The 21,102-nt window shown below is 42.5% G+C and overlaps 1 protein-coding gene across 1 annotated transcript in view; it reads left to right on the forward strand.

Moving 5' to 3' along the window:
• The window catches only part of LOC148521513 (uncharacterized), a 49,147-nt gene that overhangs the window by 17,326 nt on the left and 10,719 nt on the right, over positions 1 to 21,102 (forward strand). Inside the window, exons 2-5 of the mRNA XM_088475019.1 lie at positions 6,745 to 6,975; positions 13,964 to 14,278; positions 16,947 to 17,306; positions 19,154 to 19,273. Of these exons, the coding sequence (XP_088331145.1) occupies positions 6,745 to 6,975; positions 13,964 to 14,278; positions 16,947 to 17,306; positions 19,154 to 19,273 (1,026 nt within the window). The remainder of the gene's footprint in view (positions 1 to 6,744; positions 6,976 to 13,963; positions 14,279 to 16,946; positions 17,307 to 19,153; positions 19,274 to 21,102) is intronic.

The following is a 21,102-nucleotide window of genomic DNA, read 5'->3' on the forward strand; positions in this document are numbered from 1 at the left end:
CTCCACATACCTATCTCACAACATTTACATCTCCACATACCTGCCCCACATAATTTACACCTCCACATACCTGCCCCTCATCATTTACACCTCCACATATTTGCCCCACATCAGTTACACCTCCACATACCTGTCTCACATAATTTACACCTCCACATACCTGTCCCATATCAGTTACACTTCCACATACCTGGTCCACATTATTTAAAACTCCACCTATCTGTCCCACATAATTTACACATCCACATACCTGTCTCACATCATGTACATAACCAAATACCGGTCTCACGCATATTTCGCAGCACTTTACAGAGAATATTTGCCCATTCACATCAGTCCCTGCCCCAGTGGAGCATACAATCTATGTTCTCTACCACATGTACAAACATGTATGCTAGGGGTAATTTTTTATGTTTTTTTGAGAACCAATTAACCTGCTCCAGATCATTTACACCTCCACATACCTGTCCCAAGTCCTTTACACCTCCACATACCTGTCTCACATCATTTACACGGCCACATACCTGTCCCACATCATTTAAATCTCCACCTATCTGTCCCACATCATTTATACCTCCACATACCTGTCCCACATCATTTTCACCTCCACATTCCTGCCCCTTATCATTTACACCTCCACATACCTGTCCCAAGTCGTTTACACCTCCACATACCTGTCTCACATCATTTACATCACCAAATACCGGTCTCACATCATTTACACATCCACATACTTGCCCCATATCATTTAAACCTCAACTTATCTGTCCCACATAATTTACAACTCCACATACCTATTCCACATTATTTTCACCTCCAGATACCTGTCACATCATTTACACCTCCACATACCTGTCCCACATCATTTACACCTCCACATACCTGTCACATCATTTAAACCTCCACATACCTGTCACATCATTTACACCTCCACATACCTGTCCCACATCATTTACATCACCAAATACCTGTCACATCATTTACATCTCCACATACCTGTCCCACATCATTTACAACTCCACATACCTGTCACATCATTTACACCTCCACATACCTGTCCCACATCATTTATACCTCCACATACCTGTCACATCATTTACACCTCCACATACCTGTCACATCATTTACACCTCCACATACACCTCCACATACCTGTCACATCATTTACACCTCCACATACATGTCCCACATCATTTACATCACCAAATACCTGTCACATCATTTACACCTCCACATACCTGTCCCACATCATTTACACCTCCACATACCTGCCCCTTATCATTTACACCTCCACATACCTGTCCCAAGTCGTTTACACCTCCACATACCTGTCTCGCATCATTTACATCACCAAATACCGGTCTCACATCATTTACACATCCACATACTTGCCCCATATCATTTAAACCTCAACTTATCTGTCCCACATAATTTACAACTCCACATACCTATTCCACATTATTTTCACCTCCAGATACCTGTCACATCATTTACACCTCCACATACCTGTCCCACATCATTTACACCTCCACATACCTGTCACATCATTTAAACCTCCACATACCTGTCACATCATTTACACCTCCACATACCTGTCCCACATCATTTACATCACCAAAAACCTGTCACATCATTTACACCTCCACATACCTGTCCCACATCATTTACACCTCCACATACCTGTCACATCATTTACACCTCCACATACCTGTCCCACATCATTTATAGCTCCACATACCTGTCACATAATTTACACCTCCACATACCTGTCACATAATTTACACCTCCACATACACCTCCACATACCTGTCACATCATTTACACCTCCACATACCTGTCCCACATCATTTACATAACCAAATACCTGTCACATCATTTACACCTCCACATACCTGTCCCACATCATTTACACCTCCACATACCTGTCACATCATTTACACCTCCACATACCTGTCCACATCATTTACACCTCCACATACCTGTCCACATCATTTACACCTCCACATGCCTGTCCACATCACGAACACCTCCACATACCTGTCCCACATCATTTACACCTCCACATGCCTGTCCACATCACTAACACCTCCACATACCTGTCCCTCATAATTTTCACATCCACGTACCTATTCCAAGTCCTTTACACCTCCACATACCTGTGTCACATCATTTCTACCTCCACGTACCTGTCTCACATACTTTACACCTCCACATACCTGTCTCACATCATTTACACCTCCACATACAGTACATGTCCCAAATAATTTGCACCTCCACATACCTATCTCACAACATTTACATCTCCACATACCTGCCCCACATAATTTACACCTCCACATACCTGCCCCTCATCATTTACACCTCCACATATTTGCCCCACATCAGTTACACCTCCACATACCTGTCTCACATAATTTACACCTCCACATACCTGTCCCATATCAGTTACACTTCCACATACCTGGCCCACATTATTTAAAAATCTACCTATCTGTCCCACATAATTTACACCTCCACATACCTGTCTCACATCATGTACATCACCAAATACCGGTCTCACGCATATTTCGCAGCACTTTACAGAGAATATTTGCCCATTCACATCAGTCCCTGCCCCAGTGGAGCATACAATCTATGTTCTCTACCACATGTACAAACATGTATGCTAGGGGTAATTTTTGAGAACCAATTAACCTGCTCCACATCATTTACACCTCCACATACCTATCCCAAGTCCTTTACACCTCCACATACCTGTCTCACATCATTTACACGGCCACATACCTGTCCCACATCATTTAAATCTCCACCTATCTGTCCCACATCATTTATACCTCCACATACCTGTCCCACATCATTTTCACCTCCACATACCTGCCCCTTATCATTTACACCTCCACATACCTGTCCCAAGTCGTTTACACCTCCACATACCTGTCTCACATCCTTTACATCACCAAATACCGGTCTCACATCATTTACACATCCACATACTTGCCCCATATAATTTAAACCTCAACTTATCTGTCCCACATAATTTACAACTCCACATACCTATTCCACATCATTTACACCTCCACATACCTGTCACATCATTTACACCTCCACATACCTGTCCCACATCATTTACACCTCCACATACCTGTCCCACATCATTTACACCTCCACATACCTGTCATACATCATTTACACCTCCACATACCTGTCACATCATTTACACCTCCACATACCTGTCCCACATCATTTACACCTCCACATACCTGTCACATCATTTACACCTCCACATACCTGTCACATCATTTACACCTCCACATACCTGTCCCACATCATTTACAGCTCCACATACCTGTCACATCATTTACACCTCCACATACCTGTACCACATCATTTGCACCTCCACATACCTGTCCTACACCATTTAACCCAAAACTGAGCTTGTCTTTATTGGCCAAATTATGCTATTTAAACCCCTCCAAGTGCATGATTACTCATTTGGTGGGGTGTACCAGAGGTTATTCAGACCCGGACACTAAGCCGTGATCGCTCGATATGGGCAATTGTCGCACATCTGTACATGCGTATGAGGCAAAATTTGCATGCACGAACCAGTCACTGCGTCCGGGAATCGTGCGCTCGTAGTACACAGACTGGACGCTACTTTGAGTGACAGTTAGCGCCGTTTGTGGGTGGTAACAGGGGAAGGTGCTTATGAATGGGGGAGTGGTGCTGCAAATGCAGGCGTGTCTGGGCATCAAAACAGCGTATAATGGGAGTCCATAATTAGAATGGAAGCATCATTGTACACGTCACTTGGTTGTATTTCAGCCTGCAGTGATCGCAGTGCTTGCGGCGGGGTAGGGAAGCTCCGATGGCTCTCGATGTTACTGATTAATCATACACTTCCAGGAGATGACGTGTGCTAAAAAAGAAAAGTGGGCGTCATTACACCGGCGTACGCTCGCTCTGCCGTTGCTCTCTAAGACATAGAAGGCATCCTTAAGCCAGACAGTGCGATCACTGAAATTTCATACCCGGCCCCTGACGGCTGCGAGAGAGCACAGCTTAGCATCCGGGTCTGTATCGCCCCCTGTGTCCCAACATTTGTCCTTAATATGAATATTTTCCCTGCTGTTTCCCTGCTCAGGGGGTGCGCACAAATAAATGTGACTTTCTGGAAATCACTTGCTTAGCTCACCATGTATGTAACAGCTGCTCAGAACAAGCTCTACTGTACACAATCAAATTCCATATGTACATTTCACATGGTTTTATATGGGCAATATAACAGTGCAATTAAAATGTATTTTTCATTAGAATTGTCTAAACTTTGTCATTGCCTGAATAGACCAGATGCTAATTCTCACAGCCTGTATTTGTGGTGACTACACTCTGCAATAGTAGAATTTCTCATCTACGTAACAGTTGAAGTCTTACCATAGTTTGGTCAACTATCTGCAGGAAATATTAGAACTTGTCCATCACTTACTGGCACATCACTAAATGTAACAACCACAGGTGTACATGTTGTATAGATTACAACCACAAGCATTGCTCTACATGCTGTTTATTTATTGCTTTGCTTTTCATGTCTGTGATGTACTTCTGTGTACAAAAATAACATTAAAAAAATTTACCCGACTGTATATGATTTTCTGTGGATTCATATATTCTACACTATATTTGGAAACATATTTTATTAGTTGTCCATATACGTCTATTTTATGTTCTATCGTATAGATACTCAAACCTGCCGCATTCCATCCGCAAACTGTACTGAAGAATCAACGTAACAAATTAAAAAGAATTCAGGAATTGAACACATGAATTATATTTCATGATTGGTGTATTTTATACCTCATTACAGTACTACGTTGATTTATTTTGCTGCACTATGGCTTACTTGCATATGCTTAAATGTCGTTGTTTATATTTATAAATACCCATTTCAATGCGGCTTTACTGAAATGAATGCAGTGTTAATGGTGCATGAAATGGTTTATGACTAACGGTCTGATTCAGAGATGTACCCTAATTACACAGCCGCTAAGTTTTGTGATAATACTGTATGCTAATGCTGGCGGAGGCGCCTTATGTCAATCTACGCCTCCTGTTGGCTTCTCTGATCCACTGCTGCATCCAAAGATGTCCCGCCCCCCCTCCCTGCCCGTACACACTGCCCGATGGACAGATTTGTCTGCTATTGGCTGTGCAGCAGAGCCAACGCAATATGTCTGTGAATAACATCATTCACAGTTATATGCTGGTACACACTGGCCGACGGGCACCAACTGATCGGCCAATATATCTGTCAGTGAGTACCCAGCTTTACTTGAACTCAGTCCTTATAGTTAAAACAGCAAATAAGTTATACGAGATTCTTTAATAACGTTTTATCCATGTTGCATTTACATTGTTAAAATACATAAAAATATAAATGCAAAAATAAAATTATGATTCAGGGGTCACTTGTCCTGTATGTTGAAGAGCAAGTGCAAATTCCTTTTCTGACCTACTTGCACAGGAAGGGCATGGCCAAACTGATTTGGGATATGGCTCAGAGGGTGAGGGGATGCTTAGTGTGGTCTAGAGTCAGAAGACTTCTGTGCAGAACTGAGATAGGGGAAGGTCAGTAGGAGGCCAGAGCTAGGGCTGGTTTACTGCCAGGAGGCAGGGAGCAATGTACTTTTATATATAACCTGAGAACTGAAACTTTGTTTTTGTTTTATTTTGCTCCTTTTCAAGTACGAGGAAGTTCCTTTTCTTTTCTCAATGTTTCAAGTTCAACACATTTACCCAGAATGAATGACTAATTACTGGCTGTACACTGAGCTATATCTGTTCTGTTCAACCACATCATTCTACAGGACCACCCTCTGCCCGAATCTATCTCCAAATGTGGTCTATCAATGAATATACAAGCTTTATTATGCTTTTTATTCTATACTTTACTTCTGGTGAGTATTCTTTGGCACACGATAACATAATTAAATGTATTCTGTGTTCTTAATATTCATTAAAGATAATATCTTATATTTATATTTAAGAATGACCAACTTTTGTATTGATTATCATTTTTCAACAAAGTTTACGTTATTATTATTATTATTATTATTATTATTATTAGTAGTAGTAGTAGTAGTAGTAGTATCCTTTATTGTAGTTATAGATTTAAAGAGCAGGTTTAAATACTTTACAATTTATTGGTGTCTAGATTTCTTTTAAAATACTTGATTTGTGTTTTAGTATTTTATTTACGGCATTCCATGCACTATGCTCTGCTGTACATTATTAGAGATGGCAACAGCTTGAAAATATTTAGGTGGTGAGGAGATATTTCTATTGTTTTAGTAATTTTGTATTTTACAAAAGTGCATGGCAAAAAAAAAAAAAATAGGCTTCCGCTAGCTGCAATGGACCGGATTCAATTCACCGCCAAAGTGCGTTAAGTGTTAGAAGGCTGATTCTGCACGCAAGGTGCGAGCAGAATTAGTCTACCGCAGCTGGCCAGAAAATGCGCAACGCAAGCTGCCAATAGCAGCTCGCGGCTAAATGAATCCGGTCTGATGTGTTTTATTGGAAAACTTCTGCAATGTCTGATAGTTTATAAAGATGAATATATGAATAATGCTGATTACTATAAGGTACTAGCTGAATTGATATTTTTGTATAACTTGTAGTTTTTGCAGAATTGTTCGTTTATGAGTATACAGTATATTGAACTTATTGTGAGGATTTTTATTCCAGGACAAGAGAAGCAAAAGGTTCTGATCGGGAGTGATCTCACTCTGACATGTCAATGTGAAGAGGCTGCTAACTGTTCAGTCTCCTTTCCCAAAAGAACTAATGCTAGAGAATTTCATTATGGAGATACCTTGTATATTGTTCTATCAAATACTTTGAAAAATAACAGAGGCCCCTATCGATGTATTAGAGACAGTATGATGACATCATCAATGGAGGTGGAATTAAAGGAATGCAAGTACAAATCTGAACGTGAAGATATTACTAGTTTATTTGCAATTAGCACTGATTTCCTGTTTGATATGTGATTAATCACTGTCAGTATTTTTCACAGACTACCAAACTAGTATTTTTGACTTGTCATCCGCCAGGCACCCCTTCCCTCGCCCTCGGGCATCAGAGGGCACTGTGTTCTATATACTGACGTGCTCCGTCTATGCACATGGGGCCCGATTCAGCAAGGATCGCTATTGCGATCGCAATGGCGATTACGCACGCAGTCTCACTGCGAAGATATGCTAATGATTTCAATCGCAATGCCATATGCAGTCTAACATAAGGACACTAGGGATCGGTATGAAATACCGCCGGCCCTCTGGCCGGCAGTTCGAAATCCAGGCAGCGGGAGGCCGACAGAAGCAGAGTTCCCGGCAGCGGAAGCCCGACAGCGCTCGAAATCCCGATCGTATCTAAGGTAAGTAAAAACTATCCTAACCTAACCCCCTAACCCTCCTTAGGGGTGCCTATCCCTAACCTCCCCCCCAAGTGTCTAACCCTAATCCCCTAATCCCCCCTCTAAGTACCTAACCCTAACCCCCCCCTTCCCCGCTGCCTAAACCCCCGGGGGGTGCCTAACCCTAAGTCCCCCCCGGGGGTGGCTAACCCTAACCCTCCCTCCCCCTAGCCTAACCCTAACCCGCCCGGGGGGGTGCCTAACCCTAAGTTCCCCCCGGGTGCCCTAAACCTAACCATCCCCCCCCCTGCGGCTGCCTGCTCACGGCACCCGGCATCCCTTCGATTGGGATGCCGGGCGCCTGTCTCCCGGCGTCGGTCAAATCAGCGGCATCTACATCTAGATGCCGGGCATTTCACGCTCGCCGAGATAAGGCAGTTGGGAAGCCGGCTGTCGGGATTAAGACAGCCGGTTTCCCAATTGCATCCCGGACACTCACCTTACACACATCCGTAATACTTAGCAAGACTGCGAAACCATCAGTAACATCGAGTACCATCACAGCCTCACGCACAGTTGCATAAGCTCGGACCTTACTCAGAAATTGCTAACCTCATCGCACGCAGTGAAAGCCCAAGCTGTGTATGGCATCGCAGTGGATAATTTATGCACGCCCCTGCAACTGCATTCAATTACACTGGTACGCCTGCGTTTCACTGACCACCCCCTGTCACCACCCCCAAACAGTTCTTCCTGTCAATCACTGTGCGATGGGTCTGCGTAGTCACTGCAATCACAGTCCTGATCGCAGGGGAGTGTTCGCGCACCCGCACAGCGATGCATACCCATGAGCAGAACGCAACAATCGGCCGTTTGCATGCGTAATCACAATAGCGATCCTTGCTGAATCAGACCCACGGTGCGAGCCGTTAGCTGTGGAAAGAAGGGGGGTGCACTGCGCATGACGGAGACAGGACACACCATAACCAATTATTATATAGAACATACTGTAAATGTATTTATGGTTTCTATATTTTCGGAGTATGATATAATCTGTGTCATAATATATTAAGAGTGTTGTTGCTGGTGTTTAGGTACTCTGTGGAGCATGTAATCAGGCACATTCACATAATGTTGTAAGGTCGATCTTTTAAATGATTCTGCCCTTTGACATCTTCGACAAGAGCCTGAGCAACATGTTCTATACTGTACCTTATACCTTATTCTATACTGTACCTCATACCTTATTCTATACTGTACCTCATACCTTATTCTATACTGTACCTTATTCTATACTGTACCTCATTCTATACTGTACCTCATATCTTATTCTATACTGTACCTCATAACTTATTCTATACTGTACCTTATTCTATACTGTACCTCGTATCTTATTCTATACTGTACCTCAGGGCCGGATTAAGACCCACATGGGCCTGGAGCTGAAAATGTTCAAGGGCCTATACTGAGAAGGGGAAGAGCTGTGATAGGTGCTGTGTGGGTGTAGTCAGAGTCACCCTGGATTATACACCCCCTAAACTATGAACCCAATTTCTCCCTAACTACATAGAAATAGAAAAATTACATAATTTATTTATTTTTGGAAGGAGGGGGGTCTAGAAAAACTATTGAAATACTTAAAATGTATGGCCAGTTAGGCAGCTGGTAATCATGCTGTCATGTTGATAGGCCTATTTTTGTGTGAAGGCCTGGAGCTGTAGCTCCATCCGCCCCATTGTTAATCTGGCCCTGCTGTACCTTATACCCTATTCTATACTGTACCTCATACCTTATTCTATACTGTACCTTATACTTTATTCTATACTGTACCTCATACCTTATTCTATACTGTACCTTTATACCCTATTCTATACTGTACCTATATACCCTATTCTATACTGTACCTCATACCTTATTCTATACTGTACCTTATACCTTATTCTATACTGTACCTTATTCTATACTGTACCTTTATACCTTATTCTATACTGTACCTCATACCTTATTCTATACTGTACCTTATACCTTATTCTATACTGTACCTCAAACCTTATTCTATACTGTACCTTATACCTTATTCTATACTGTACCTCATACCTTATTCTATACTGTACCTTTATACTTTATTCTATACTGTACCTCATTCCTTATTCTATACTGTACCTTTATACTTTATTCTATACTGTACCTTATACCTTATTCTATACTGTACCTCATACCTTATTCTATACTGTACCTTATTCTATACTGTACCTCATACCTAATTCTATACTGTACCTCATACCTTATTCTATACTGTACCTTATACATTATTCTATACTGTACCTCATTCTATACTGTACCTCATATCTTATTCTATACTGTACTTTATACCTTATTCTATACTGTACCTCATACCTTATTCTATACTGTACCTTATACCGTATTCTATACTGTACCTCATACCTTATTCTATACTGTACCTTATTGTATACTGTACCTCATACCTTATTGTATACTGTACCTCATACCTTATTCTATACTGTACCTTATACCTTATTCTATACTGTACCTCATTCTATACTGTACCTCATATCTTATTCTATACTGTACTCTATACGTTATTCTATACTGTACCTCATACCTTATTCTATGCTGTACCTTATTCTATCTGTACCTCATACCTTATTCTATACTGTACCTTATACCGTATTCTATACTGTACCTCATACCTTATTCTATACTGTACCTTATTCTTTACTGTACCTCATACCTTATTCTATACTGTACCTTATACCTTATTCTATACTGTACCTCATTCTATACTGTACCTCATATCTTATTCTATACTGTACTCTATACCTTATTCTATACTGTACCTCATACCTTATTCTATGCTGTACCTTATACTTTATTCTATACTGTACCTCATACCTTATTCTATACTGTACCTTTATACCCTATTCTATACTGTACCTATATACCCTATTCTATACTGTACCTCATACCTTATTCTATACTGTACCTTATACCTTATTCTATACTGTACCTTATTCTATACTGTACCTCATATCTTATTCTATACTGTACTCTATACCTTATTCTATACTGTACCTCATACCTTATTCTATGCTGTACCTTATTCTATACTGTACCTCATACCTTATTCTATACTGTACCTCATACCTTATTCTATACTGTACCTTATTCTATACTGTACCTCATACCTAATTCTATACTGTACCTCATACCTTATTCTATACTGTACCTTATACATTATTCTATACTGTACCTCATTCTATACTGTACCTCATATCTTATTCTATACTGTACTTTATACCTTATTCTATACTGTACCTCATACCTTATTCTATACTGTACTATATACCGTATTCTATACTGTACCTCATACCTTATTCTATACTGTACCTTATTGTATACTGTACCTCATACCTTATTGTATACTGTACCTCATACCTTATTCTATACTGTACCTTATACCTTATTCTATACTGTACCTCATTCTATACTGTACCTCATATCTTATTCTATACTGTACTCTATACCTTATTCTATACTGTACCTCATACCTTATTCTATGCTGTACCTTATTCTATACTGTACCTCATACCTTATTCTATACTGTACCTTATACCATATTCTATACTGTACCTCATACCTTATTCTATACTGTACCTTATTCTATACTGTACCTCATACCTTATTGTATACTGTACCTCATACCTTATTCTATACTGTACCTTATACCTTATTCTATACTGTACCTCATTCTATACTGTACCTCATATCTTATTCTATACTGTACTCTATACCTTATTCTATACTGTACCTCATACCTTATTCTATGCTGTACCTTATTCTATACTGTACCTCATACCTTATTCTATACTGTACCTTATACCGTATTCTATACTGTACCTCATACCTTATTCTATACTGTACCTTATTCTATACTGTACCTCATGCCTTATTGTATACTGTACCTCATACCTTATTCTATACTGTGCCTTATTCTATACTGTACCTCATTCTATACTGTACCTCATATCTTATTCTATACTGTACTCTATACCTTATTCTATGCTGTACCTTATTCAATACTGTACCTCATACCTTATTCTATACTGTACCTCATACCTTATTCTATACTGTACCTTATTCTATACTGTACCTCATACCTAATTCTATACTGTACCTCATACCTTATTCTATACTGTACCTTATACATTATTCTATACTGTACCTCATTCTATACTGTACCTCATACCTTATTGTATACTGTACCTCATACCTTATTCTATACTGTGCCTTATTCTATACTGTACCTCATACCTTATTCTAAACTGTACCTCATACCTTATTCTATACTGTACCTTATACCTTATTCTATACTGTACCTTATACCTTAGTGAATACTGTACCTCAATTGTCTGTGCTTTTCTGTTTTTCTAACTGAGTTGCTGTGTACCGCCCCAGATTGTTCAGCGCCATTTGACTTTGCCTCGTTCCATTTTGAAACTATGCCTCTTGTCCTTGGTCTTGAATTGTATTCTGATAACCTGAGCTGCCAGTTTTGACCTTCTTTTAAATTCATAACTCAGCAAACCTGGCAGTACAAATCACATAGAAAAGCCCCCTCCTTTTCTTACCCCACCCTCTCCTTGTCTTACTCCAACCCCTCCTTATCTTACTCCACCCTTCCTTTTCTTGCCCCACCTCCTCTTTGTCTTACTCCACCCTTCCTTTTCTTGCCCCACCCCCTCTATGTCTTACTCCACCCCCTCTTTGTCTTACTCCACCCCCTCCTTGTCTTACTCCACCCCCTCCTTTTCTTACCCCACCCCCTCCTTGTCTCACTCCACCCCCTCCTTTTCTTACCCCACCCCCTCCTTGTCTTACTTCACCCTCTCCTTTTCTTACCCCACCCCCTCCTTGTCTTACTCCACCCCCTCCTTTTCTTACACCACCCCCTCCTTGTCTTTCTCCACCCCCTCCTTTTCTTACACCACAACTCCTTTTATGCCCCACCCCCTCATTGTCTTACTCCACCCCCTCCTTGTCTTACTCCACCCCTCCTTTTCTTTCCCCACCCCCTCTTTGTCTTACTCCACCCTTCCTTTTCTTGCCCCACCCCCTCTTTGTCTTACTCCACCCCCTCTTTGTCTTACTTCACCCCCTCCTTTTCTTACCCCACCCCCTCCTTGTCTTACTCCACCCCCTCCTTTTCTTACCCCACCCCCTCCTTGTCTTACTCCACCCCCTCATTGTCTTACTCCACCCCCTCCTTGTCTTACTCCACCCCTCCTTTTCTTTCCCCACCCCCTCTTTGTCTTACTCCACCCCCTCCTTCTCTTACCCCACCACCTCCTTGTCTTACTCCACCCCCTCCTTGACTTACACCACCCCTCCTTGTCTTACTCCACCCCTCCTTCTCTTACTCCACCCCCTCCTTGTCTTACTCCACCTCCTCCTTGTCTTACTCCACCCCCTCCTTTTCTTACACCACAACTCCTTTTATGCCCCACCCCCTCCTTGTCTTACTCCACCCCCTCCTTGTCTTACTCCACCCCTCCTTTTCTTTCCCCACCCCCGCTTTGTCTTACTCCACCGGCTCCTTTTCTTACACCACCCCTCCTTTTTTGCCCCATCCCCTCCTTGTCTTACTCTCACCTCCTCCTTTCCTCACACCACCCCCTAATTGTTCTCCCAACTGCGGGCCTGAATATGAGTCACATGCAATGCCATTGTTAACAGAGTTGAGCGATTTTATTTCTACTGCACTTGTGTGAAAATCCCTAAAAACTTGTACAGAACATGCATTACACTGTGTGGGTCTGATTCATTACCGATCGCAACTGTGATTAAGCATGCAGATGGCCGATTGTTGTGTTCTTCGCATGCGTATGCATTGCAGTGTGCATGCGCGAAGGCTCCACTGCGATCGGACTGCGATCGCAGTGACTATGCAGACCCATCTTAGAGTGATTGACAGGAAGTGAGCATTTGCGGCTGGTGACGGTGGGGTGGTCAGCACCCTTCCTAAAGCTGGGTACAAACCTTACAATGGTTTGACTGTATGTCTGAATCATCCTACAGAAGTAAAAAAGTAGCAATAAAAATATTCTAGACTTTATAAATTCTAACAAAAGTCTCTTGCTGATGGAGCTTCCAGTAGGAGCAACATTTTAATTTACACTTATTGTCCTCCCTTTCCAGTGATCATGGGGTATATTTACGAAAGTGAGAGTTTTTAGATGTAGAGATGTTGCCCATAGCAACCAATCGGATTCTAGCTATTATCTTCTAGAAGGTGCTAGTTAAATGTTAAGTAGAATCTGATAGGTTGCTATGGGCAACATCTCCACTTCTCAAAACTCTCACTTTAGTAGATATAGCCCATGGTCTAAACTTGAAATTCAATTTGCAATCACATCAAACATTACTTTGTGTTTGGGTCGCATGTACATAATGATAGATAAATGCAATGTACTGTACCTTAATGCAATGAAAGTATATGATAACAAGCCTTTGCTGCTGCTCTTCTTCTAGCAAATGGTAAAGATGAAATTGTCATGTTCCGGTCTGTTGGGGATGATCTTCTATTAATTTGCAAAACGGTGAAAAATATAAAAGTGATTAATTGGCAATGGACATCCGCTAACTCGTTCAAAGAAACCACTATAAGTATGGATTCTAATAATCAAGCAACAAGCGCAGGATACTTTTCCGGTCGTCTTAGAAATTTAAATGAACCAAAATTTGCTATTAGAATTTCCCCTGTGAGTTTTCTGGATTCTGGCAAATACAAGTGTACTTCATTAGAACACAGCAAGGAGACTACAATAAGTCTTGTTACTGTTCAAGGTATGTTTGGCTCATTAGGTAATTTGTACTAGTCTTAAATGTAGCCTGTGTTTATTACATATATGAGGTATATTAAAAACTGACTATGCTAAAGTTGTTTTATAGGCCAATTTATTTGGTATTCTTAAACTGTTTAATATTGTCACTACTAGCTTTACTATGTGCATGTCCAGGGCATATTTGACAACAGATACAATGAGCTCAGTGGCGTAATATGTCCGGTCCCCCGCCTGAGTGAGCTTGATATTTAGGCAGCTGGTTACTTTACTAATGTTTGCAATTATTATGAGCACTGCTTTATTATCACATGTAGCCTTTATTCTTATATAACAAAAAATAAATGCTATGGTGCATACACACGGTCAGATTTAAAGGACGATTTAAATGATAATGTTTATCATTTGATCGTTTAAATCGTCCTTTTCTTGCCCCCTCAAATGACCAAACGATGTGCGGGCACGGATGGTCGATATCGATTTTGACCATCGCTCGTGCATGCAGGCCAATCTGGTCGATACCAGGCTAGCCTAGTTACTATAGGGACCCTCGATCGTTGATCAAGGGTTGTTATAGTGGTTGGGGGTTATCTGATCTGACCGTGTGTAAAGGCCATTACAGTACTTTCAGTAAGAAAAATTATATTGAGTATTTAGGCAATATTGATAAATTGGGACATTTTCAGGGACGGTTTTAGGGGTAAATCTCAAACCCTGGGAGAGTTTTTGCAAATTAGGGTCAGTTAGCAACAATTTGGTTTGTGATGAATTATTAGGGGTAAATTTACTAAGAATCGAGTCTGGGAGAGTTTGCTTTTTTTTCAACTCGATTAGCTTCACCGAAACTCAGGAGATTTGAGGCTCCTGAAACTCTCAAATTTACCAAGAAGTGAGTTTAGCTGAGATGGTGAAGCAGAACGAGATTTCTCCCCCCGAGTAGCAGGTTTTGCAGGAGATTACTCACCTGAGATTGCAATGTCTTCTCTCTGCAAAACTCTCCCGAGCAAGTGGCCTGCACATATCAGTGAGATACAGTATGTGTAAGCTGCTTGTGTTCTAGCCTGTAAAAAAACGGGATAAAAGTAAAAAAAAAAAATGACATAGCCCCCCCCCCCCTCCAAAAGACTAACCAGCCCCGGATTTGCCAGCCTGTCCTGGTTCTTAAAATTACGGGGAACAAAGTGAATAGGGTTCCACCGCAATTTAAGAACCAGCGCCTGGTTATATAGGGGGGAAAAAATGCGTGAGGTCCAACCTATATTTAAAACCAGCACTGGAACCTTTCTAGTGGGGGACTGATGCCACACCCAGAGGAGCCCTTTCACCAGGTTCCCTAGCCGCAGCATAAGCCCTGACCGCTAGTCAGCCCAGTCCAGGACAACCTGGGGAGTTGGTGACCCCTGCCCTAGGCTGATAGCCTGGGGCTATCCCCACCACCCCCGGGCGGTGGGTGGCAGGTTGATAGGGTAGGTGTAGTGATAAAAATAGAATTAACAATATTATCTTTACAGTAGAACTGCAGGTCCCAGCAAGCCTCCCCTGCATGTTGTTGCTTGAAGAACCACAAATATCAGCATGCGGGGCATTAAGGGGCTGCTGGTATGTGTAGTTCACCTGTATAGAAATATGTAAAAAAACACAAGACACACAGAGGAGAAGGGAACAGAAACACCTGGTATAGGTAAGTATGTGTGAATGGGTAGGTGTATGTAATAAAGCTTTACTAGTCATGGTGTGTGTGTTTTGTCTTTCTTTAACTATTTATATTACAGTGGGGGTAGTTCCACAAGTGCCAAAGAGCAGGCATGCTGGCACCTGTAGTCCCACTGTAAAATAAAATAGTTTTCTTCTATTCTTTACAATATTACCCTCGTACCGAATTCTCCAGGGGTGTGGGGAAGAGCCCCGGGCTTCAGTCCAAGCCTGGGATTTAGTGGGGGGGGGATTCCTCCTTGGGGGCGTCCCCACCTCCCCTGAGATCCCCGGCTTGGCCCGACCAGCTTGGGATGATAATGCTTTGGCCCCGGTGAAAGGGTCTATGGGCTGTGGCATTACAGCCCGGCCGTTTTGGGTCCGGTGCTGATATAAATATAGGGGGTACCCTCCGCAATTTTTTCCCCCCTATATTTAAAACCAGGACTGGCCCTACAGCCTGGTGTTGGTTTCTAAATTACGGTGGCTGGCAAGTCCGGGGCTGGTTAGTCTTTTGGGGGGGGCCCTATGTCATTTTTTTTTTAACTTTTAAACTTTTTCTTCTATTTACAGGCAGAAACATACATGGATCACAGTGATCTGTGTATGTTTCTGCCAAACTCGCAGATCATAGGCAGGTGTGTTTATTTCACAAATTTTTACAGGAGAGTTTTCCCATCTCATGAGAGTTTAGAATCTCTCTGCTTGGCAAATTCCAGAATCCTATCTTCACTAGTAAAAAGGTTCTCGAGTTTTGCCAATGGTGAATTGAAGAGAGTTTGCTAACTCTCCAGTATTTTCCCGTAGCAAAGGAGATCTCTCTCCTGCGTTTGACTTTAGTAAATTTGATAGTGGGAAAAAATGCCCAAACTCTCCAGAGTTTGTAAACTCTCCCAAACTCTCAGCTTAGTAAATGTACCCTAAATGTTAATTCATGGTCAGATGCTTCCTAAAGTGGAATCCTGCTTTCTGTGTTTCAGTCAGTGCTAATCCATCCTCTTCAGTTACATCTCACAGCAATGTTTCCCTTACATGCTCATTATCCCATTTTATACCGCATAAACGGATTGCGTTGGTGTGGGTACAAGTGAATGGAACTGGACCTAACGGTCTTCCTGGAAAAAGTCAGAATGTGACTTTGGATTCATTGGAACACAAAATATTTTTAGAAGACATCAGTGAGGACAAAATAAACTGGACGTGTTTAGTTTTCAGTGAAGCTCTACTACTGGCTTTAGCACCAATCACGTTGAATTATACCGGTGCTCTGGGAACCAGTCCTACAGACATTACTGACACAACCGTAACAGAACAAGTTACGTACTCAATTCAATATAAAGGTATGTTCTATTTTATATTGATTCAGAGACGGACACTAATGAGATTGCAGCTGCGATTTCCTATGCATCGCAGCTGCGAAAATAGGCTAACGGTTGCATAGCTGATCTGACCTGCCGCAGCCTTGGGAGCTCAACAGACACGCAGGGCTGCATAGGAGATCGTATGGGCTAATTTAATCACGCCCATGAAATGCCGTTCAAACGGACAGACACGCCTGTGTTTTTCAGACCACCCCCCGTCGCCACCACCAAATGCTGACAGCCTGTCACTCACTTTGCGATGAATTCCTCTGTACGTCCGTAGGCGCAATGCGATCCCCGCGCATGTGCAGTGCAGCCTATACACATGCGCTGCAGCAAACAATTGCTCGATCTGCGTCCGTAATCGCCATTTCATCCTGCTCTGAAACAGGCCCAATGAGCAGCAGGAAAACAATCGCTTTAGAAACTTATTCTGGAAAAAAATACAAATACCTTTCTCATATAGAAATACTAAATGCACAGAAAGTAGTTTGGGCGAGGTGCATTCCGGAGGAAGGTGGGGAAGGGGGAGATTTACTAACGCCATGTGGAGCTGTTGCCCATAGCAACCAATCAGATTATGTCTATCATTTTCTAGGATGCAACAGAGAAATGATAGCTAGATCTGATTGGTTGCTTTGGGTTACTCCACCACTTGTCTGTTTTAGAAGCTTTAGTAAATCTTCCCCGGATGATTCATGTCTACAGATTCTCTGTCGGCATAGTGACTGTAGACAAGCTATACCCAACCCAGTTAGTGCAGGTTTACAACCATATACATAGGCCATCCTGTGATGAGGTACCTCTTTGCATACTTACCTACTCTCTTACCTACTCTCCTGGAAGGTGCAAGAGACTCCAAATTTTTTGGGTAGTCCCCCGCACCCCGGAAGAGTAGGTGGATCCCCCGCATCCTGCCCACTCCCTAGTGAAGTGTCTAGGATGGGAAGATAATTACGGATGCCTATAGGAAGGTGCTAAAACGGTGGATACTGTGTCATTTAGCCACACCCCCAAGTTTGGTAGTTTGGGTCTGATTCAGACCCACTCGCGAGTGCACAGCGCTCGCAGGCGGGACGATGGTCCCCCACTGCGCATGTGCATACCGGAGCCGGCTCCGGTGTGTGCATGCACGAGACCCAGCCAGCGACAGACGCTCCGTCGCTACGGGTCTCGCACCAAAACAGGGCGGCTGTCGATTGTGATTGACAGCTCGCCCCATTTTGGAGTCGGGCAGGGGGGGTGGCTGGCCAAACTGAGGCGTTCCTGAAGGAATGCCTGCCATTTGGGGGCGGCCTCAGTAGTGAGCTTCTGGCTCTATTAGAGCCGGAAGCTCACTGGGGCTTGCGATGGACGAGACCCTACCACAATGGTCCCGTCGCAAGCCTGATGGTCGCGACCATCACCTGCCCGCTCGCCAACGCTATGGGTGGTCACCCACAGCTTAGTGAGTGGCCAGGAGGCCGACACAAAAAAATAATAATGCCACCCTGATTCAGAGCGAGCGCTTTGAAAGAGCGTCCGGCTCTGAATCAGGGCCTTTGTCTCCGAACTCTGAAGGTAAGATTACCATGGTGGCTTAGGAATGCGAGACCAACTCGCCTTTTTTTTTTGGGTAAAATAAACATATCCAATTGAAAAGTCACAGTTGCTTCAGATATTCACAGCGTATTGTCCTCAGTTCTGTACAAATATAATATATATGTGTTGTACTATAAAAACTGTAGATATTGTACGAGGAGATATCACATCAGTGGTCATTATTTTTAACACAGAGTGAATGCCAAGATAAATACTCAGCAATATATCCCATGTCTTCATTTCAGAATTAAATGACAAAGGACTGTCTAAAGAAATTCTTATATTGATCATCTCAGCAATCACTGTGATTTTAATTGTGTATGCGGTTCTCAGAAAACTTTCATGTCGATTACTGGATAAATTAGGTATGTCTAACATTGCCAGAATTTGGACATAATTATTGGGACAGTGGGGCTGATTCAGGATTGCACGCAAGTGCGCAGGACCCATGATTGACAGGCAGAGGCATTTAAGGGGCAGCACGGGGGTTGGTTCGGCCAGCACTCCCGGAAATGGGGGTGTGTCTGCCCTGTTTTCCGGGAGTGGCAAGGCCAGGGACTGCGTCTATGGACGCAGTGTCCTAGCCTCACAAGCCGGTCAGCCTGAGTAAGCTGAGGCTTACTCAGCTAGCTGGTGGCCTGATGGTCGCGATGGTGATCCCACCTGTGCCCTTGGTTGCAGTGCTGGGATCGCAAATGCAGCAGGGGGTATCATACACCTATTGGAATCTGTATTAAATCCCGCCGGACATGAGCCCAACGGACCTAATACCGCTAGAAGATGAAGATCCCGACAAAGTAACCCTTTCCCCCCCTAACCCTCCCTTAGGGGTGCCTAACCCTAACCCCTCCAGTGCCTAACCTTAACCCCCTCCTAAGTGCTTGAACCTAACCCCCCCTTCCCAGCAGCCTAAACCTTAGACTCCTGGGGCGGTGCCTAACCCTAACCCCCCCTTACTCTAGCCTAAACCTCTCAGGGGGGGTTCCTAACTCTAAGTCCCACCCTTGGAGTCCCTAAACCTAACCCTCTCCCCACCCCACGAGCAGTCCGCACCCGGCGCCTGGCTTATCTTTTTCGATATGCCAGCCATCAGGCTCCCACTGTAGGTATAATGACATTAGTCCTCTGCCGGGATTTAAGAATTGGGAAGCCAGCGGTCGGCATTTCGACCGCCGGCTTACTGACTGCATCCTGACCTATTAGCAAAGACGGAATTGCAAAGCTGATTGCGTGCAGCTTTGCAATTCTGCCTGAAGCTGAATCACCCCCAGGGTACTAAGAGTTGCCTCCATAGACATAGATATAGGCTTAGGTTTTTGCGGCTTGGGATTAAAAACAAGGGAGAAAATAATTGTTTAACAACGTTTACAGCTTTAGATAAAAGCACATGCAAAAGGTTTAGCATCATCGCTAAATGATCAAACTGTTATCTAAGCAATTTATATACTGAATGTTATATTATTATTGTAACCCCCCTTTTTACCACTAAAGGGTCACTAGGTTACTAACTCCCATGTTGTATAATGCACCCACCCTTAACCTCTCTAGGTGGTGTACCTTTTATTTTATCATTAATCCAGTGCCTCCACCCAAGCTATTTAACTAAGGCTTGCCTGGGTAAGCCATGTTATACACTATAATATTAATATGGTCCTGATAGTGTAATGTGATGTTTGTGTATGAAGATTGAAATGACATATAATATTACAGTGTAACATCACATACATATCTATATATATGACCTGTTCTTCTTCATTCACGTAGACCCAAGGACTGTCAGACTCCTCCAGGAATAAAATTCACTATAATTATAGCTTTAACATCTTTATGTGTCAACAATATAATATGGCAATAAATACTTCCTTTACACTCAGAGATGAAATCATACACAGATTCATATACATATAGGTATACATAAATATTAACTGAACATTGTAGAAAATTGTACAGTTTTAAGTAGATGTACAGTTTATCGCCATAAATTAAGTTATGCTTGGAATCCGGAAGAATAAAATGTTCTTTTTCCGTTATACTATATGGTGGTAAATATGCCTTCAATTGTGCTGGAATATACCACTCCTAACAACTTAAATACATTTGGTCCAAGTCGTCAATTTGCTGTATCTCCTGTATGAATAGTATCCAATGTGAACACTCAAAGTATCCCTCTCATATAGGTTTCCACTTGTGTAGC

Source organism: Taudactylus pleione, unplaced genomic scaffold, assembly GCF_031769625.1.
Source record: "Taudactylus pleione unplaced genomic scaffold, aTauple2 ptg000161l, whole genome shotgun sequence".
Taxonomy (NCBI): Eukaryota; Metazoa; Chordata; class Amphibia; order Anura; family Myobatrachidae; genus Taudactylus; species Taudactylus pleione.